The 21,571-nt window shown below is 42.4% G+C and overlaps 1 protein-coding gene across 1 annotated transcript in view; it reads right to left on the reverse strand.

Annotated features, from left to right (window-relative positions):
* Window positions 1-21,571, reverse strand: part of oxr1a (oxidation resistance 1a) — a 182,522-nt gene that overhangs the window by 151,191 nt on the left and 9,760 nt on the right. Inside the window, exon 2 of the mRNA XM_061777063.1 lies at window positions 9,984-10,073. Within this exon, the coding sequence (XP_061633047.1) occupies window positions 9,984-10,000 (17 nt within the window). The 5' untranslated portion in view covers window positions 10,001-10,073. The remainder of the gene's footprint in view (window positions 1-9,983; window positions 10,074-21,571) is intronic.

The following is a 21,571-nucleotide window of genomic DNA, read 5'->3' on the forward strand; positions in this document are numbered from 1 at the left end:
CAAATTGTTGTTTTGGCTATGCCCAATGTTTGTGCAATAGCGCTGATCAATTTTCCCCTCTTTTCTCAGCTTTAAAATGGTTTGTTTTGCTCCAATAGACAGCTCTCTGGTCTTCATGTTTGCTTAACAACAAATGCAGTTTTCAAAGGTGAAACCCAAAGCCAAAAACAAGCACTACCTGATGTATAAGCAATTAATCTAAAAGGCAACACCTGAGCAACTAGAAACAGTCACATGTTCCAATACTCTAGAAGTGGGTGGCTTCAAACAAAAGGTGCTCTGTCCTGAGTTGTTTAACACATCTAGATGTAAATACCATGAAATTAAAGCTTGAATTTTTAACTTTTGTCTCATATTCATCTTTTGATCTGAAACCCAAATGTCTTCAGTATACAACTAAAACAAATGAATTGATTTTGCCGGTTCAATACTTTTGGAGGGGACTGTACATTTACTATGCCCACTCCTAAAATACAATATCCAAGCTCATCAGTTATTCGCCCACTCAGATACAGATTTTTAAGGTGACCACACTAATCTGAACATGAGTCACTCAGAAACTCTCCATATGACATTTTATGGATTAAGAGATTGATGTGTGAGGGATAAACAATCATGTAAAACCGATTAGCGGTGACCATTTGAAAATCCTCGCAATGCCAGGACCTTGAGGGGGAGAAAAAAAACAGCATACATTACTACTGCTTCAAAAATAAAACATACCTATGGCTTAAAGGCTTTTCACCAGTTTCACTTGGTGACACTGAACCGCTGTACAATGACCTAATATGTGATGCAATACATTTAGACATTTACACTTGTAACAGGTTCTTGGGGGTAGGTAGAACCATTTTCCAACACCACGTAATATCGTTTCACGGTTATTTGGTGTATAACATCAAAGCAGCTCCACAAAAAAACAAAAAATAAACAAAAACAATAGTGCACATCAGGAGAAAGCAGTAATAATAGGACCAATGTGTTCTTTCATGTCAATAAATAAACTGTTTGCCATGAACTAACCTAGAAAATGGGATTGTGCAGTTGCTGATGGACTGCTCACTGCCCATAGTGTCCATGACCAAAAGGCAAAGGCACATGAATGCTAGAATTGGACCACTGACCAATGGAAAAAGGTACAACTGGTCAAAGCAAGCAGTGTTGCTTATCGTTCTCTTAATTTTCTAAAACATTCTATTCTGAAACGATTAAAGATAAAATACTTTCCTGTGTTTGAATTTTATTCCAGATGTGCATAAGACTTAATGGTTGGTGTCTTGCTTGGCACACTCCTCAAAACATTTGATATACAGTGGGTACAGAAAGTATTCAGACCACCTTAAATGTTTCACTCTTTGTTATATTGCAGCCATTTGCTAAAATCATTTAAGTTCTTTTTTCTTCTTCCTTATTAACGTACACCCCATATTAACCGAAAAAAAAACTGTTTACATTTTTGCTGATTTATTAAAAAATAAAAACTGAAATATCACACGGCCATAAGTATTCAGACCCTTTGCTGTGACACTCATATTTAACTCGGGTCTACACCTTCATTGGAGTTCAGCTGTGTTTGATTATACTGATTGGACTTGATTAGGAAAGCCACACACCTGTCTATATAAGACCTTACAGCTCACAGTACATTCATTCATTCATCTTCCGTTACGCTTATCCTCACTAGGGTCGTGGGGGTGCTAGAGCCTATACCAGCTATCTTCGGCGAAAGGCGGGGTACACCCTGATCTGGTCGCCAGCCAATCGCAGGGCACATAGAAACAAACAACCATTCGCACTCACATTCACACCTATGGGCAATTTAGAGTCTTCAATTAATGAATGTTTTTGGGATGTGGGAGGAAACCGGAGTGCATGGAGAAAACCCACGCAGGCACGGGATGTCATGGGTGTGTCTTAGGGTTGTTGTCTTCCCCCTGTCTCGTATCAGAGCAAATGAGAATCATGAGGTCAAAGGAACTGCCTGAAGAGCTCAGAAACAGAATTGTGGCAAGGCACAGATCTGCCCAAGGTTCCAAAAAAAAAAATTCTGCTGCACTTAAGGTTCCTAAGAGCACAGTGGCTTCCATAATCCTTAAATGGAAGACGTTTGGGACGACCAGAACCCTTCCTAGAGCTGGCCGTCTGGCCAAACTGAGCAATCGGGGTAAAAGAGGCTTGATGAGAGAGGTAAAGAAGAACCCAAAGATCACTGTAGCTGAGTTCCAGAGATGCAGTTGGGAGATGGGAGAAAGTTCTAGAAAGTCAATCATCACTGCAGCCCTCCACCAGTCGGGGCTTTATGCAGAGTGGCACGACGGATGCCTCTCCCTCAGTGCAAGATACATGAAAGCCAGCATGGAGTTTACTCAAAAAAAAAACACCTGAAGGACTCCAAGAGGGTGAGAAATAAGACTCTCTGGTCTGATGAGACCAAGATAGGACTTTTTGGCCTTAATTCTAAGCGCTATATGTGGAGAAAACCAGGCACTGCTCATCACCTGTCCTATACAGTCCCAACAGTGAAGCATGGTGTGGGGGTATTTTTCAGCTGGAGGGACAGGACGACTGGTTGCAATCAAAAGAAAGATGAATGCGGCCAAGTACAGGGATATCCTGGACGAAAACCTTCTCCAGAGTGCTCAGGACCTCAGACTGGGCCGAAGGTTCACCTTCCAACAAGACAATGACCCTATGCACACAGCTGAAATAACGAAGGACTGGCTTCTGTTGTTGAATGGCCCAGCCAGAGCCCTGACGTAAACCCAATTGAGCCTCTTTGGAGAGAACTGAAAATGGCCGTCCACCAACGTTCACCATCCAACCTGACAGAACTGGAGAGGATCTGCAAGGAGGAATGGCAGAGGATCCCCAAATCCAGGTGTGAAAAACATCATTCCTAAAAAGACTCATGGCTGTATTAGCTCAAAAGTATATTTCTACTAAATACTGAGCAATACTGAGCTGTGATATTTCAGTTTTTCTTTTTTAATAAATCTGCACAAATTTCAACAATTCTGTTTTTTTTCTGTCAATATGGGGTGCTGTGTATACGTTAATGAGGGGGGAAATGAAAAATGATTTTAGCAAATGACTGCAATATAACAAAGAGTGAAAAATTTAAGGGGGTTTCTGAATACTTTCCGTACCTACTGTATAGTGACTCACCTGCCTTGACTCACATATGAGTTGAAGTTTTTGCAGCTGTAACATCAACTCTTGTGAGAAGGATTTCAACAAGGTTTAGGTGTGGTATTATGGGATGGGATTACCATTTTTGTCCATTGTTCCAGGAACATATTTGTGAGGTCACACACTGATCCATCCATGTCTTGATGGACCTTGCTTGGTGCACAGACATGTTGGAACAGGAAGGGGTAATACCCAAATATATACCATATCCTTCACTATGTATTTATTTATTCCAAAATTTATTTATTTAAATATTTACTTACTGCATATTTAACTCTCAATATTTATTTATTTCAAAACAAATTATGGCAATATGCATTTATTCATTTCAAAATAAACTGAATTATTTCCATATTTATTTCCACATATTTATTTCACTAATTATTTCTATAATCATTTGAAATGTATTTACTTATTTCACTATTTATTTATATATTTATTTTATTTTATCACTCCTGTCCCGCTGTGAATCATGAAATAATTTTACCTGTCTTTATCGATTTTTTCTAGCTGGATCAGCACTTGTCCCACCCAGTCCCACCCACTGAGTTAAATGGGAGAGAATGACAGCTAAAATTATTTCTTAATGCACAAGGGACAGGAGCTACAAAGTTAAATACATACTGAAATAAATACTTCATGATGCTTTCTCTCTCGCTCTCGTACAGTGCACTCTTTTTTGCTCGCTGATAAGTTTGTTTTTCTTCTAAAATAAATTAGAATCAGCAACTCAGAGATATTTTTAAACCTGTGGGAGTGTACTTTTTTTTGCAGATACAGTCAGTTGTTGCTATATTCCAATATTTTCTGATATCCTCTCACCATTACGTGAGCGTGGCCTGCTAATTAGCACAAGCCTGCTATTAGCAACAAGACCAGCAATCAAGATGTATAATCTAACCAGTCAGAAAGCAGACCAACATCTACAGTAATAACACTGAATGAAAAGACAGTAAAATGCTCACTGCACTCATCCAACTAAAACAAAATTAGGGCTATTCTGACATATTTGTCCAGTCTTGGACCATGACTTAACTGTGGCACCAGCATGCACCATGTCAGCAGAAAATGGCTTGTTCCTTGCTTTACTGCAGAGTTTTACATTCTCAGGCTGATGCTGTCACTTGCTATTTTTTACTGGCTCATCAAATTCTGGTTTGCACAGCGGTTCTTTCTGTGATGTAGTGCAAACCAAAGACATTTGAAGCAGCAAAAGTGATCATATTAAACATCTCCAAGTGTGGCTGTCAACATAAAAGACTTATTAGGGCAAAGGAACTTACGGCACAAGGTCTATGTCACTGCATTGGTGTTGTTGTTTTTCATTGAGCCATCAACTGTGTCAATTTACCAGTTCGGCGACACCATTTAAATAGTAGGCATAGTTAACTTACCAAATGTGCCAATTTTATCATCAAAAACATTATAAAAGCATCAATCAAATAATTTACAGGATTATTAAGTTTACTTTATGAAACAGATAGGGACTGGGAGGTCAGTCCAAGGAGTCAGTGTACAGCATTGGGGTGACAGCTTGTTAATAATGATTGGATCAGCAGGCTTTCCAGCACACGCTCTAGTCCCCAGACACCACTTGCTTCCCTTGGCATACATAAGTAATCAAGTACAAAGCCCCTTGATGTCGATCAGCAGCTGAGAGGCAAAGGCAGTTAAATATCCAAGTACTATATATGAAGGTTGTGATAAGTGTGTGTGTGTGTGTGTGTGTGTGTGTGTGTGTGTGAGTGGGGGAGGGGGGGGGGGGGGGGGGGGGTCAATGTCAGGGCTGATAGTTTAAGGTTCTAATTACTAAGTGTCATTATAGTATGATGAGGATATGAGTTATTGATTGTTATATACATGTGGGGGCTAATGTGCAGTTACAGTATATGCATACATTACATCATGTCATGAGGGTACAAGACTATGCCAAGGCCACCATGAATATTGTATGGTGTAAATGACAGAACAGGGTTTGTTATTGTTTGGATGAGTCCACCAATTCGGAAGGCACCTTGCCAACATTATGTAAAGTGGTGCATCTTGTATACTTAGTATAGACAGATTTGGAAAAACATCATTTGAAGTATTATTATGTCATGTGTTCTCAATATTGTTATTAACCAAGCTGTGACCATAGTGTGTTCTCTCCATGTCAACTGACAGGAATTAACAATGAACAAATAAAAAGAACTTGTGATCAAACTTGGCTAAAATAACAACAGACAGAAAAAAAAGCTGGCCTCTACTTTTCACCTGGTCTCCAACTAAGCTATGTATAGAGTCTGTACATATACAATAACACATTGTTCTGTACAGTCTATACCAGTGGTTCTCAATTGTTGTCTCCCTAGGACCCACATTTTCCTATTGTTCCAAAGATGCAACCTACTTTCATAGAGGTTAAGAACACTAAAAAAAATGTTTATGTTTAAAAATAGTTTCTGAAAACATGTACAGTATATTCAGGGTTTTCACATATGCACTAATTTGTAGCAGGCCGCCACAAATACATTTTGGCCTCTGCAAATAGATTAGTTGAGAATCACTGGTCTATAACACCAGTGTCTAAACTATGGCCTGCGGGCCATGTCTGTGCACCGTCCACGGAATGAAAGGAATTAAGCCTAGTCATCCAGTCTCTTTGTATCTGTGCATGTATCAAAGAACGTAGACAAAATTAAGAGTAAAAAGGATGATTACACAGCCAAATGCCAGCCCCGGTAAGGAAATATTTGGCCTGCAAACCGAATGAGCAAGGTAAGCCCCATCAACACAGACGAGCCAGAATGCCGAATTTTGAAATTGGTGGCAAGTCTGGGAACACAACAAACCTGCATGCCCACTAAAACATAATCATGAAACCCAGATTTTTCAGCTGGGGAAAAAAAACTATGAAAGGCAAGATCTGTCTCGCAGGTTTTGCATCACGTTCCTTTCTAATATTTTTGGTGAAATGCTAAAATCTTCGGGCTCCAATGCTCACGCCAGTTAGCCGTAGTATGTCCCTGTTGAACCGGATGACCACTACTGTGCACGTGCGCCAGCACGAAAGATGCGGATTATCACTACTGCGCATGTGTGTCAAGGCTAGAAGGCAGACAGGGAGCTGGAGGACTTAGCCACTTTGGAGAGAAAAACAAAGCTTAAAAAAAATGTATGACTTTGATTGTTAAATTAATTGTTGACGATTTCGATCGTCAACCTACTCGTGACTAGTCGACTAATCTTGGCAGGCCTACAAAGAACACGACAAAATATAGGTGCACATGGAGTAAAAAAGAGGCACTTAGTGGATCATTTTTACCCTAAGTGCACATATAAGGTCGATTAACATTAACATTATTACATATTTAGAGGATCATTTTTATCCTAACTAGGTATTAATGTTGATGTTAATAGACCTTGTGTGTTTATCTCCCCTCTGCATCCTGTTTTGTGTGGGTGTTTTTTTTTTTCTTTTATCATTTTGCACCAGGAGTGAAAGCGGTACCATGATGATGACCTGCATCGTGTTTTATCTTCCCTGACGCGCCGCAGCTAGGAAGCCCCGTGAGCCTATCTACTTGGTGAGCAACGGCTGGACGGCGGCTCTCCCGAGTCTGCACTGTGTGATGAATTGAAGCGTTTTACGAAGCAGGGGAGAAACTAAACCACTAACACCGTTAATACACAGCAGAATGAGAGCATTCGATTTAAGTTTCATCAGGATGGGCTTTTGATGCGGGCAATTTCAATTCACCAGCGTGGCTAACATGGGCAATATTCGCTTTGCCACATCCTGTTTCAATCAGTCAGTGGCGAGGTGGCGAATGGGCAGCGCAAACACTGTAACTACATTTATTTCTTTGTGCTAGTGTAGTTTTCTGGACAATCTATTTTAGAAGGCAAAGGTAATACCAAGAACGGTATTAGTATTCACTTGGATGAGAATATCGATGCAAAACACATCCATCCATTTTCAAAAGCTTATCCTCACGAGGGTCAGGGTCTGCTGGAGCCTATCACAGCTATCTTCGGGGGAGAGGCAGTGTACACCCTGAATCGGTCGCCAACCAAGCGCAGGGTACATAGAGACAAACAACCATTCACACTCACATTCACACCTCCGGGCAATTTAGAGTCTACAATCAACCTACCATGCATGTTTTGGGGATGTGGGAGGAAACCAGAGTGCCCGGAGAAAACCCACTCAGGCACACATTTGTTACTGCATCCGCTTCCATCACGTCTCACTAAAGTTAAGTGTGAGTACAAAATGTATCGTTTTTAAATGTCATGTTAACTTTGTTGCTGCTTTACTGGTGAGTTTTGGACTGACAGGTGTGATGTGTTGAACTGATTGGATGTTGGTATTGATCTGGGCAGCTGAAGTCTTGACCAGTTGCAGTTTACAGAGAAGCTTCTGTGAGAGCCCAGAGGAGTGAGTTGCAACAATGTAGTCTGGTAGCTACAAGGGCATGGACAAGGATGGCTGTGCTGCTACAGATTGAGATGGGCGGAGACGGTTGATATTGCAGAGGTGAAAATAGGTGGATTTCAAAACCTGTACATCAGCTGCATGGCTCTACAGCCCTATCAACCAAATCAACTTTGTATATTACCCTAGTTGTGTTTTTGCAGCCTGAACTAAGCCTATTCAATACAGCCCTCTAAAAAGACAGCAAGAAAGCATGATAAACACATAAGTAGTGTAGGGGATGCTATTATATGATACCATGGCTTATGCTGTAGCAGCACAGCAAGATTCTGTTGGATTTACGTTTTCTTTTATAATGAGGGACATTTATGAAACCATGCAACCATTCCAAGGGCGACTTAGATGAATAACCAAAAATCACAGCTGTGGTGGCGTCACTTCATCAATGTTCCAGAATAAAAGAGTCTGTTTAACAGCACTCCAGATACATTTTAATGAGCAAATGTAAGCAGGCACAAACAATCTGTGGAAATGCTGCGCTCTACAGTTTAGTTCATTAGAGTTAAACAGATGTTTAGAGGGTTCAAGACCATCAGAAGCACAAAATATGCTCTGAAATATCCATGCCTCTGCTCTATCATTTGTTGTATTCAAATTACAACATGATTAGCTATGTCCACATTACATTTTAATCGAACTTTTAATTACAATCCTCCGTTGTATACAAATGTTTGATATGGCCTTAGGCAATCCATGAGGAAACCCAATATTAAGAATTCACAAATAAAGCTACAAAAGTAAATCGCAACCTCTGACAGTTACATAGATTTCCTCCACCTTTTTATGTTTCAATCAGCAGTTTAGAAGATGAAAGATGAGTAGTTTCATATTCAGCAAAAATATGAATGTGATTTAGAGGCTTTGATTTTCCAGATAGAAACCTATTATAGTCATTTTGAGCATATCCGTGTCATCTGCTATGCTGACACAGCTCCCACAAGACAAAGTGCTGGCTTGGTTTAATCATCTTCTCACCCAGAGTATGATGATCACACACTGTGGGGAGGACAGGTGGATGCTGAATGCAGCATTGTGATGGCACTCAGTCCTCATTACCACGAAACATATATTTTGTCTTCTCTCTGACATGTAATCATGTCTAGTACCAATACCAATTACTGCCAAATTACTCTTTTATGACTTTATTTCCCCAGTAATGGCTAGAATATGTTTGACCTTTTAGCACCAACATCCCACAATCATTATGGCAATACACAACAACCTAGACAAGGAAGGTGGCAGCCAGTGAATCTGGAGCCTCGGCTGCGATTTTTTTTAAGCTTTGTCCAAAACTAAGAGTTTTTTTTAAATATTAATTCCTTATGTTTTCAACCAGTTGTTCTCCTAGTTATCACATCATACACAGGGAGCCCGCTATGCTGATTTCCAGGTTTGATCACGTGATGTTCGTAAAGCAAGTGCAAGGGCACTTGTGACGTTAACTTCAGTCAACAGCAGAGGGCTATATTGCCCAACATGGCAATTGATAAATTTATCGGTTTAATTCTTATTTCACGTACGCAATATTAATCATTATACAGTGTTAAGACTAGTAGGGGCACAGATAACATATTCTTGCCCAATTATTTTGCCTTTCCTTCCCCATTAAGCCTGTTTGTACATTCCCACACAATACAGGACAGTTTGACTGACGAAAGAAAAGAGCAACGGCACTCAGTCGTACCATTTCTGGTAGCCAGAGTCTCTACAGCCAGGGTGTTAAACTCATTTTTGCCGTGGGCCAACTTGTAGTTATGATTGACCTCAGAGGGTCATTATGACACTGAAACCACACAAACACCTCATCATATTATTACTTATACAGAACAAATTGATTGAATAACTCGTTTTTGTAATCAGATTTTACAGTCAAATAACTCTTGATAGTAAAAGGTTGCAGAACCCTGAACTGAAAATATATATAATTTATTCTAGTGCAAGGTTCTAAGGCATCGCTTCTACTAGTGAACCTACCTTACTCATATTGGATAAGCAATGTAACCATTTGTAGCTTACAGAAACCATCCAGAAATGTCAAAGCCAAATGATTTATGCACGAACGCTACCACAAGCTACATTAAAAATGACAGATGAGGAAATAGGACCCTAACTAGTCTTATGAAATATGTCTGAATGAAGTATTTACACACAATTAAAGGATTATCAGATGTAGTAGCTGTAGCTATAAATATATTGTCGCATGCATGTATAGTTTATGTATGCACTTTGGATTAAATCACTAGGTCTCAACTTAATCTCTATTTACTGTAGAGGGTCTACTTTGCCGATGTAAGAAAAGTGACATTGTGCTGACCTTTTGGTGTTGAACATGGTTCTGCCAGTGTCTTCTTTCTCTGTACCAGAGCTTTCAAGGTGGTCTACACTTTATGTTGTCTTTTCAAACCTGCAGGAACCACACGGACAGATGGAGACACACACACACACACACACACACACACAGGAGAGAAGAATATAGCTGTGAGATTCTCAGCATCACAGTCATGACACGCTCAGGTTTTCTGCATGACTCTGCCTTGCTGGCCTCAGTAAACTATTAGCAGGCCTCCAACTGAGCTATTTAAATTGACTGGCCGTAACAGAAGGCTCATTAATCTACATGTATAACAATGGTATTGCAGTAGTGGCCAAAATAGTAATTTTTTTTAGCACCATCACAACAGCAGCCATTATTAACACAATTGATTCAATTGACTGTGAAGCTCAGACAAAAACAAGCAATTAAAATCCAATTTTGAAATATATCAGTAAAGATATACCCCCCCTGTGCTTTACGGAGACTTGGCTTTGTGAGGCTGTCCCCGACGTCTATGCTTCCCGGCTTCCATCTTCACCAGGAAGACCGCGTCATGGAATTATCGGGGAAAACAAAAGGCGGCGGGATATGCTTCTATATCAATGAAAAATGGTGTACGGACATCACAGAGCTCAGCACACACTTCAGCCCGCATTTAGTGTCGCTGTTTTTGAACTGTAAGCCATTCTACTCGCCACGTGAGTTTGCATCTTTCATTGCCGGTGTTTACATTCCGCCTCAAGCTAACACAAACACCACACTACTAACGCTCCCTGAACAAGTAAACGAAACTGAAAAAAAAAAAAACACCCAAATTCACCCCTTATTATTCTCGGGGACTTTAACAAAGCTAAACTCAACCACAAACTTCCTAAATCCAAGCAGCACATCGACTGTCCTACCAGGGAAAATAACATTTTAGACCACTGCTATACTACACTAAATAACATACAACCCAAATTCCAATGAAGTTGGGACATTGTGTTAAACATAAATAAAAACATAATACAAGGTATTTAATGTTCAAACTGATAAACTTTATTGTTTTAGGCAAATAATCAAGAATATTATGGCTGCAACACGTTCCAAAAAAGACTGAAAAAGTTGAGGAATGCTCATCAAACACCTGTTTGGAACATCCCCATGATTGGGTATAAAAGGAGCTTCCCTAAATTACTCAGTCATTCAAAGAGGAAAAGAACCATCCGGACTGTTATGGACGCAAAGTTCAAAAGCCAGCATCTATGATGGTATGGGGCTGTGTTAGTGCCAATGGCATGGGTAACTTACACATCTGTGAAGGCACCATTAATGCTGAAAGGTATATACAGGTTTTGGAGAAACATCTGCTGCTATCCAAGCAACTATTTGTCATGGACGCCCCTGCTTATTTCAACAAGACAATGCCAAACCACATTCTGCACGTGTTACAACAGCGTGGCTTCGTAGTAAAAGAGTGCGGGTACGAGACTGGCCTGCCTGCAGTCCAGACCTGACTCCCATTGAAAATGTGTGGCGCATTATGAAGCGTAAAATACAACAAAGGAGACCCCGGACTGTTGAACAGCTAAAGCTGTACATCAAGCAAGAATGGGAAAGAATTCCACCTCCAAAGCTTCAACAATTAGTGTCCTCAGTTCCCAAACCTTTATTGAATGTTGTTAAAAGAAAAGGTGATGTAACACAGTGGTAAACATGACAATTTCCCAGGTTTTTTTGGAACGTGTTGCAGCCATAAAATTCCAAGTTAATGATCATTTGCTAAAAAGAAAGTTCAGCAGTTTGAACATTAAATATAGGTTGAACATGATTTGCAAATAATTGTATTCTGTTTTAATTTATGTTTAACACAACGTCCCAAATTCATTGGAATTGGGTTTGTATATCGTGCCATACCTCGTGCAGCCCTGGGCTCGTCCGATCATTGCTTAATTCACTTAATACCAACACACAGGCAAGAACTTAAATGTGTAAAGCCTACGGTGAGAACAGTGAAAAAGTGGACCAATGAAACAAAGACAGAACTTCAAAGCTGTCTAGACTGCACAGACTGGTGGCTTTGAAAATTCAGCTGGCAGCCTGGATGAATATACGGACACTGTCACATCCTATGTCAGTTTCTGTAAAAAGGTGTGTGTACCAACAGTCATTTTGCACATTCAACAACAACAAACCGTGGTTCACTGCCAAACTTAAGTAACTTCACCAGGCCAATGAGGACGCATATCAAAGTAGGGACAGGGCACTGTATAATTGCACAAGAAACCAGCTGACTTCAGAAATTAACATTGCAAAGAGAAACTATGCAGTAAAGTTAGAAAAACAGTTTAGCGCTTTTCTTAGATTTTGGGAAACATTTGAAAAAGAAAAAAAAAAAACTTTGTATTGATTGTAGGACAATGATTACATCACTGGTTTGCTCTTTTGAATACTTCTTTTTCTTTCGGCTTGTCCCTTTAGGGGTCGCCACAGCAAGTCATCCTTTTCCATGTAGGCCGATCTCCTGCATCCTCCTCTCGAACACCAACTGCCCTCATGTCTTCCCTCACGACATCCATCAACCTTCTCTTTGGTCTGCCTCTAGCTCTCTTGCCTGGCAGCTCCATCCTCATCATCCTTCTACCAATATACTCACTATTTCTCCTCTGGATGTGTCCAAACCATTGAAGTCTGCTCTCTCTAACTTTGTCTCCAAAACATCAAACCTTGGCTGTCCCTCAGATTATCTCATTTCTAATTTTATCCAACCTGGTCACTTCGAGAGCAAATCTCAACATCTTCATTTCCGCCACCTCCAGCTCTGCTTCCTGTTGTCTCTTCAGTGCCACTGTCTCTAATCCGTACATCATGGCTGGCCTCACCACTGTTTTATAAACTTTGCCCTTCATCCTAGCAGAGACTCTTCTGTCATATAACACACCTGACACCTTCCTCCACCAGTTCCAACATGCTTGGACCCATTTCTTCACTTCCTGACCACACTCCCCACTGCTCTGGACGGTTCTCCTTCTTTAGTGTCCAACCTGCCATATATATCATCATATGCCTCTTGTTTGGCCTTTGCCACCTCTACCTTTGCCCTGTGTCACATCTCAATGTATTCCTTTCGCCTCTCCTCGGTCCTCTCAGTGTCCCACTTCTTCTTAGCTAACATTTTTCCTTGTCTGATTTCCTGTACTGTGAGGTTCCACCACCAAGTCTCCGTCTCTTCTTTCTTGCCAGAAGATACACCAAGTACTCTCCTGCCCGCCTCTCTGATCACCTTGGTTGCAGTGGTCCAGTCTTCGGAAAGCTCCTCCCGTCCACTGAGAGCCTGTCTCACCTCTTCCCGAAAGAGAGCCTGCACAACACTCGTCCTCTCTCAGCTTCCACCACATGGTTCTCTGCTGTGCCTTTGTCTTCCTAATCTTCCTCCCCACCACCAGAGTCATATTACACACCACCATCCTATGCTGTCTAGCCACACTCTCCCCTACCACAACCTTACAGTCGGTAACCTCCTTCAGATTACATCGTCTGCACAACATGTAATCCACCTGCGTGCTTCTACTTCCGCTCTTGTAGGTCACCCTATGTTCCTACCTCTTCTGGAAAAAAGGTGTTCACTACAGCCATTGCATCCTTTTTGCAAAGTCTACCACCATCTGTCCCTCCAAGTTCCTTTCCTGGATGCCGTACTTACCCATCACTTCTTCATGACCCCTGTTTCCTTCACCAACATGTCCATTACAGTCTGCACCAATCACGACTCTCTCTCTGTCTGAGATGCTCAGAACTACTTAGTCTCGCTCCTTCCAGAATTTCTCTTTCACCTCTCGGTCACATCCTACCCCTGGGGCTTAGCCACTAATCACATTACACATAACATCCTCAATTTCAAGTTTCAGCCTCATCACTCGATCTGATACACTTTTCACCTCCAAGACATTCTTAGCCAACTCTTCTTTTAAAATAACCCCGACTCCATTTTTCTTCCCATCTACACCATGGTAAAATAATTTAAACACTGCCCCTAAACTTCTAGCCTTACTGCCTTTCCACCTGGTCTCCTGGACACAGAATATATCAATCTTTCTCCTAATCATCATGTCAACCAACCAACCGAGATTTTCCTGTCATAGTCCCAACATTCAACGTCCACACATTCAGTTCAAGGCTCTGTGCTTTCCTCTTCTCTTTCTGCCGAAGAACCCGCTTTCCACCTCTGCTTCTTCGACTTCGACCCACAGTAGCTGAATTTCCAACGGCGCCCTGCAGGTTGACGGCGCCGGTGGCAGACGTTAACCTGGGCCACAACCGATTCGGTATGGAATTCTTTGAATGAACGCTCATATTTGTTTGGCAAGGTTTTAAGCCGGATGCCCTTCCTGACGCAACCCTCTGCATTTATCCAGGCTTGGGACCGGCCTACAGTTTGCACTGGCTTGTGCCCCCCCATATGCTAATGACGCTAAATCAATTTGGCATGCATTACAATCGCTAACCAATTACAAGCGATGATTGCCCCCCAAGCTGAGAAAAATAGTAGCAGATGACTTGAACACCTTCTACTGCAGATTTGAAAAGGACACTATCACACCCCACACACACACAGCCGAACCACCGACCACAATCACACCTCTGACTTCTGTGTTGACCATCCACGAACAGGATGTGAGACGCATCTTCAAACAACAAAAGATTAACAAAGCAGCAAGCCCAGACCTTGTGTCCCCAATAGATCTTCAATAGATCTCTGGGGTTGTGCGAAGTACCATCCTGTTTCAAACACTCCACCATCATCCCAGTGCTCAAGAAACCTGCAATCCTGGGTCTGAATGACTACAGGCCTGTCGTCTTGACATCTGTGGTTATGAAGTCCTTTGAACGCCTCGTGCTGGACCACCTCAAGAGCGTCACAGGACCCCAGCTGGACCCCCTGCAGTTTGCCTACTGAGCAAAGAGGTCTGCGGATGATGCAGTCAACATGGGACTACACTTCAGCCTAGAACACCTCCACGGCGCGGGGACCTACGCGAGGATCCTGTTCGTGGATTTCAGCTCTGCATTCAACACCATCATCCCCAATCTTCTCTCCTCCAACCTTCTCCAGCCTGCCATCTGCCAGTGGATTTACAGCTTCCTGACGGTCGATAGACTCTCTGTTGTCGTACTAGAGCGGCTCTAACTACCGGAGACAAATTCCTTGTGTGTTTTTGACATACTTGGCAAAGAAAGATGATTCTGATTAGGTGGCACACTCTTACAAACTAAAAAAAACATTTGCCATTTCTCTAACTACTATATACAGTAATAGCCGCAAGTTAGCCTGTGCTTTTTTTACGTAAAGGTTATCAGAGACTGGAGATGAGAAGCTGGGGAAAAAGAAGACAGGATTCAATAATTAATGGGGAGGTCTACACAAGCCTCACTTCTCACCTTCTCCTGTCTATAATGAGATGAGTAGATGGCCAGCGGGAAGGAAAAAGAGAATTTGGGTGATTAAAGTGCCCGGCTCAAACCCATCTAACTTGATCTTGACACATGGGTTGGAGGGACATGCCTGCATGTGCATACACATTTTCTCCACCTACAGTGTTTCCCTACTCTTACACACAGGCTGTGAGCAGAGCTGAGTGGAATGAAGGCAAAAAGTTAAAGTAGCTTGACACTAAAAATATCTGATCATTCAGGTGTAAACTGTATGTTACAAACAAACATGTTAGCAAATGTGTGGCTCCTATGATTACTTACAGTGGATACAAAGGCTTGTAATATTCATAACGTGTAACACAAATAGAGCCATCTGTTAAGATTAATGGTTCTGGCACTACATTGCTGTATGCCATTATGTATATAATAATCAGTAGGATTCGGGATTTTGAAGCAGAACTCCCTAATAAAAAGGAAACTACTGTTATAAATCTGATCAAAACAACAACAATACCACAATAATGAGATAAGATCTTGCTATAAAAATAATGCAGGTAAATGGTCAATGATAAATATTTCCAGTTCAGTGAAGTGATTTTCTTATTCAATCTCAATGAAGTTTCAGATTGGAAGTGATTTACACACAAAAAGTTAAAAACAAAAATATACAAGAGTCCAGAGCTTTAAAATTATAACAGAGTGCTTCACACAACTAAGCCAGATCACAGGAAAAATAAACATTTGAAGTGTCCCTATTGGACCAAGACAAATTCTGAACATGCATTCAGCAATCATTAGGGGCTTTTCCACCAACGAGCCCAGGAACTTTGAGTTCCTGGTAGCAGGAGTTCCTGGTAGCAAAAGGTTCCAGTGGCCCATGTGGTTTGTGTTTCCATCCCACTGATGAATTAAGCAAATGAGGTTCATGTTTCTCATTACTGACACCTACTGTATCTAAAAAATGCTGGTATTTCAAGCTTTCTGAACTGATTCACAATTGCAGTGACAACCTGGCTGCAGATAGTTTTGAGGTAGGGAGTTTTATTATATACAGGTACACCAGTAAATTTGAATATATATATATATATATATATATATTTATTTTTTTTTTTTTTTTTTTGCTTCAGCGACCACCAAAGCTGCATTCTGCTTGGCCAGCCGATACCCATCAGCTGCCTCAGGAGTCCCACAGACCATAAAGGCCCAATAGGACTCATTCACCTTGACAGCATCCCTCACCACTGGTGTCCACCAACGCGTTCGGGGATTGCCGCCACGACAGGCACTGACCACCTTATGGCCACAGCTCCGGTCGGCCGCCTCAGCACTGGAGGCGCGGAACATGGTCCACTTTGACTCAATGTCCTCCACCTCCCCCGGGACGTGGGTGAAGTTCTGCTGGAGGAGGGAGATTCTCCCAGACGTTCTCAGCAGACCCTCACAATACGTTTGGGCCCTTATGCTTGAACATGGTGTTCGTTATGGACAATCCGTGGGGAGCACAAAAGTCTAATAATAGAACACCACTCTGGTTCTGATCGGGGTTGGTGGCGGCGGGTGCGTTCCTCCCAATCACGCCCTTCCAGCTCTCGCTGTCATTGCTCACATGAGCATTAATGTCCCCCAGCAGAATGATGGAGTCCTCAGCGGGAGCACTCTCCAGGAACTCCTCTAAGGACTCCAAAAAGGGTGGGTACTCTGAATTGCTGTTTGGTGCATATGCACAAGCAACAGTCAGGACCCGTCCAAAGGCAGAGGTAGGCTAACCTCTCCTCCATCGGGGGGTGGGGGGGGTCAATAATTATACCCACACCTGCTCAGCGCCTCTCACCATGGGCACTCCAGAGTGAAATGGAGTCAAACCCCTCTCAAAAGGACTGGTACCAGAGCCCAAGCTATATGTGGAGGCGAGCCTGACTATATCTAGTCAGACCTTCTCAACCTCCCACACCAGCTTGGGCTCCTTCTCTGCCAGAGAGGTGACATTCCACATCCTAGAGCCAGCTCCTGTAGCCAGGGATCGGATCCCCAAGGTTCCTACCTTCGGCCACCGTGGTGAGCCCATGAGAAAGGGGACCCCCGTTACCCTTTCGGGCTGTGCCCGGCCAGACCCCATGGGTGCAGGCCCGGCCACCAGGCGCTCGCCTTCGAGCCCCGCCTCCAGGCCTGGCTCCGGATGGGGGCAATGATTTTACAAGGTAGGAAACAGCTGAACATTAATATGCAACAATTTATTTCTATCAATTTCTGCAATTGCTTCTGCAACATTCATAGGAAATCCCAATGTCCCATCACTGGTAAGATGTTTATTTTTTGTTTTAGTTTTTTTAGAACAAGCACATGGGCTACTCATGTGGACCTTGGGGGCCCTGGTACCCGTGGGCACCATGCTGGTGTTCCAGTGCACAAGATCCACTGAAACTCATGATGAACAAACACTGACTGACGCCCCAGTGTGTGAGTAGCTTTAAATAGACAGTAATTGTTTCAACTACAAAGTTAATCTGTAACCCATGCTGAAGACCATAATGCTTATAAACGTACATTCATGTTCACATCAAATCAACTCATAAAAACTATTATGGAGGGACATACACACAGTCTGCCAGTGCGTAAAACCAAAACAATGCACCAGTAAAGTCATGTGGTTCCTCCTGACACGATTGGTTTGGACCTTGCCAACTTCTATCTGTATGGTAAAACAACCTTGTTTGAGGATGTTTTTTCCTGCTGAGCTTCATTAAGCGAGCCTTGTGTTTCAGCTTAATTGTCTCTGGGCATGCAGCGCATGCTGACAGACCCCATCAGCATCCAAGCATTTAATGGATTGAGGTAAACCATTCCGACAGAGAGAGGAGGGACAGTAGGTAGCTTCTGCTCGCTTCAATGACGCAGAGGTGGTGTGCTCAGGCCTAACACAAGGCAGATTTAAATTGAAGGCAGATTTAAACTGAAGGCTGACTGAGTGATTTCACATCAGAATAAGATGAGCGTAGCAGGTGCTAATAATATGACAAGAGTGCAAACACACACAGACTCAGCAAATATATTCTATTGTCTTCATTGCAGCAAAGTTTTTGATATTTTTTTCACAGCCACTGAGTTTGTGAATGACAAACAAGGAAAACAGATATCTCCTGAGTTGTTTGCTGGGAGTGATCAAAACTGTGAGCTGTAGAAGAGGAGTTCTTGATCAGGGGTCGGATTGCCTGGCCGAGCAAACAGTACAAAGCAAGGAAAGTTGGTATACCTGGAGTACTATCTGGAGATACAGTGGGTACGGAAAGTATTCAGACGCCCTTAAATTTTTCACTTTTTTTATATTGCAGCCATTTGCTAAATTCATTTTAGTTCTTTTTTTTTTCTACATTAATGTACACACAGCACCTCATATTGACAGGGAAAAAAAGGGAATTGTTGAAATTTTTGCAGATTTATGAAAAAAGAAAAACAGAAATATCACACAGCCATAAGTATTCAGACCCTTTCCTTAGTATTTAGGAAAAGCACCCTTTTCAGCTAATACAGCCATGAGTCTTTTTGGGAATGATGCAACAAGTTTTTCACACCTGGATTTGGGGATGATCTGGCATTACTCCTTGCAGATCCTCTCCAGTTCTGTCAAGTTGGATGGTGAACGTTGGTGGGCAGCCATTTTCAGGTCTTTCCATAGATGCTCAATTGGGTTTAAGTCAGGGCCATTCAAGAACAGTCACGGAGTTATTCTGAAGCCACTATTTTAGCTGTGTGCTTAGAGTCATCGTCTTGTTTGAAGGTGAACCTTCAGCCCAGTCGGAGTTCCTGAGCACTTTGGAGAAGGTTTTCGTCCAGGATATTCCTGTACTTGGCCGCATTCATCTTTCCTTCAATTGCAACTAGTCGTCCTGTCCCTGCAGCTGAAAAACACACCTACAGCATGATGCTGCCACCACCATGTTTCACTGTTGGGGCGGCACGGTGGACGACTGGATAGAGCATCAGCCTCACAGTTCTGAGGACTGGGGTTCAATCCCCGGCCCCGCCTGTGTGGAGTTTGCATGTTCTCCCCGTGCCTGCGTGGGTTTTCTCCGCTCGCTCTGGTTTCCTCCCACATCCCAAAAACATGCATGAATTGGAGACTCTCTTGCAGTCATGGTTGACTTTCTAGAACTTTCTCCCATCTCCCGACTGCATCTCTGGAGCTCAGCTACAGTGATCTTTGGGTTCTTCTTTACCTCTCTCACCAAGGTTCTTCTCCCCACTTGCTCAGTTTGACCAGATGGCCAGCTCTCGGAAGGGCTCTGATCATCCCAAATGTCTTCCATTTAAGGATTATGGAGGCCACTGTGCTCTTAGGAACCTTAAGTACAGCAGAATTTTTTTTTGTAACCTTGGCAAGATCTGGGCCTTGCCACAATTCTGTCTCTGAGCTCTTCAGGGAGTTCCTTTGACCTCATGATTGTCATTTGCTCTGACATGCACTGTGAGCTATAGGGTCCTATATAGACAGGCGTGTGGCTTTCCTAATCAAGTCCAATCAGTATAATAAAACACAGCTGGACTCCAATGAAGGTGTAGACACAAGTTAAGAACCATCTCAAGGATGATCAAAAGAAATGGACAGCACCAGAGTTAAATATATGAGTGTCACAGCAAAGGGTCTGAATACTTATGGCTGTGTGATATTTCAGTTTTTCTTTTTTAATAAATCAGCAAAAATTCAACAATTCAATTCAATATGGGGTGCTGTGTGTACATTAATGAGGGGAAAAAAATTAACTTAAATAATTTTAACAAATAGCTGCAATATAACATCCATCCATTTTCTGAGCCGCTTCTCCTCACTAGGGTCGTGGGCGTGCTGGAGCCTATCCCAGATATCATTGGGCAGGAGGCGGGGTACACCCTCAACTGGTTGCCAGCCAATCGCAGGGCACATACAAACAAACAACCATTCGCACTCACATTCACACCTACGGGCAATTTATAGTCTCCAATTCATGCATGTTTTTTGGGATGTGGGAGGAAACCGGAGTGCCCAGAGAAAACCCACACAGGCACGGGGAGAACATGCAAACTCCACACAGGCGGGGCCGGGGATTGAACCCCGGTCCTCAGAACTGTGAGGCTGACGCTCTAACCAGTCGGCTACCGTGCCACCTACAATATAACAAAGAGTGAAAAATTTAAGGGGGTCTGTAAATATTCCGTATCCACTGTAGAAGGAGTATTCCTTTTCTGTTTGCATCCATGGTGGTAAAGCCATACATTTTTTGTTTCTGAAAAATTACCCAAAAAAGCAATGGTAGGTATAGCTGAGGGGGGATTTTAAAGCTAAGCTTGTCACAAAGGACAGTCACTGTACTACAAAACAAGATGAGCACAAAGCACTTTAAAAGGATCCATCCATCCATTCATTTTCTGTACCGCTTATCCTCACTAGGGTCGTAGGCATGCTGGAGGCTATCCCAGCAATCTTCCGGAGAGAGGTGAAGAGGTACACTGTGAACTGGTCACCAGCCAATCGTAGGGCAGATATAAACAAACAACCATTCACACTCACTTTCACACCTTCGGGCAATTTAGAGTCTTCAATCATTCTACCACGTATGTTTTTGAGATGTGGGAGGAAACCAGAGTACCCGGAGAAAACTGTTTAGTTTGCTCGTTAAATATAAATGTGCCTCTAATATGTAAATAAATATAATAAATAAATGTAAATAAATAAATGTAAAGAAATACCATTACTAAATAACGTGTCTTTTCAATCTAGCCAAAAATGATGTGCCCATTCAGCAACTGCAGTGGTATTTCAATCTGTGCAGCGCTGCAGTAAAATGACTCATCTGCTCTCCACTAGTGGCCTTGTGGTCTATCCTTTGTCAGCACCTACCTATTGTTTACGTCTGACTTCAGTCTCTCATCTCCTTTTTCTCTACTATTAATTTCCTTGGCTATGTCTGATGGCACACGCAAAGCCTGATTGCTAACTGCTTCTGCAGTATCCATCCATCCATCCATCCATTTTCAACACCGCTTATCCTGGTTAGGGTCGCGGGACGCTGGAGCCTATCCCAGCTGACTTCGGGCGAAAGGTGGACTACACCCTAAACTGGTCGCCAGTCAGTCGCAGGGCACATATAGACACGGACAACCATTCGCACTCACATTCACACCGTCACTGAGTTCCACTGAAC

The sequence above is a fragment of the Phyllopteryx taeniolatus genome, chromosome 6, assembly GCF_024500385.1.
Source record: "Phyllopteryx taeniolatus isolate TA_2022b chromosome 6, UOR_Ptae_1.2, whole genome shotgun sequence".
Taxonomy (NCBI): Eukaryota; Metazoa; Chordata; class Actinopteri; order Syngnathiformes; family Syngnathidae; genus Phyllopteryx; species Phyllopteryx taeniolatus.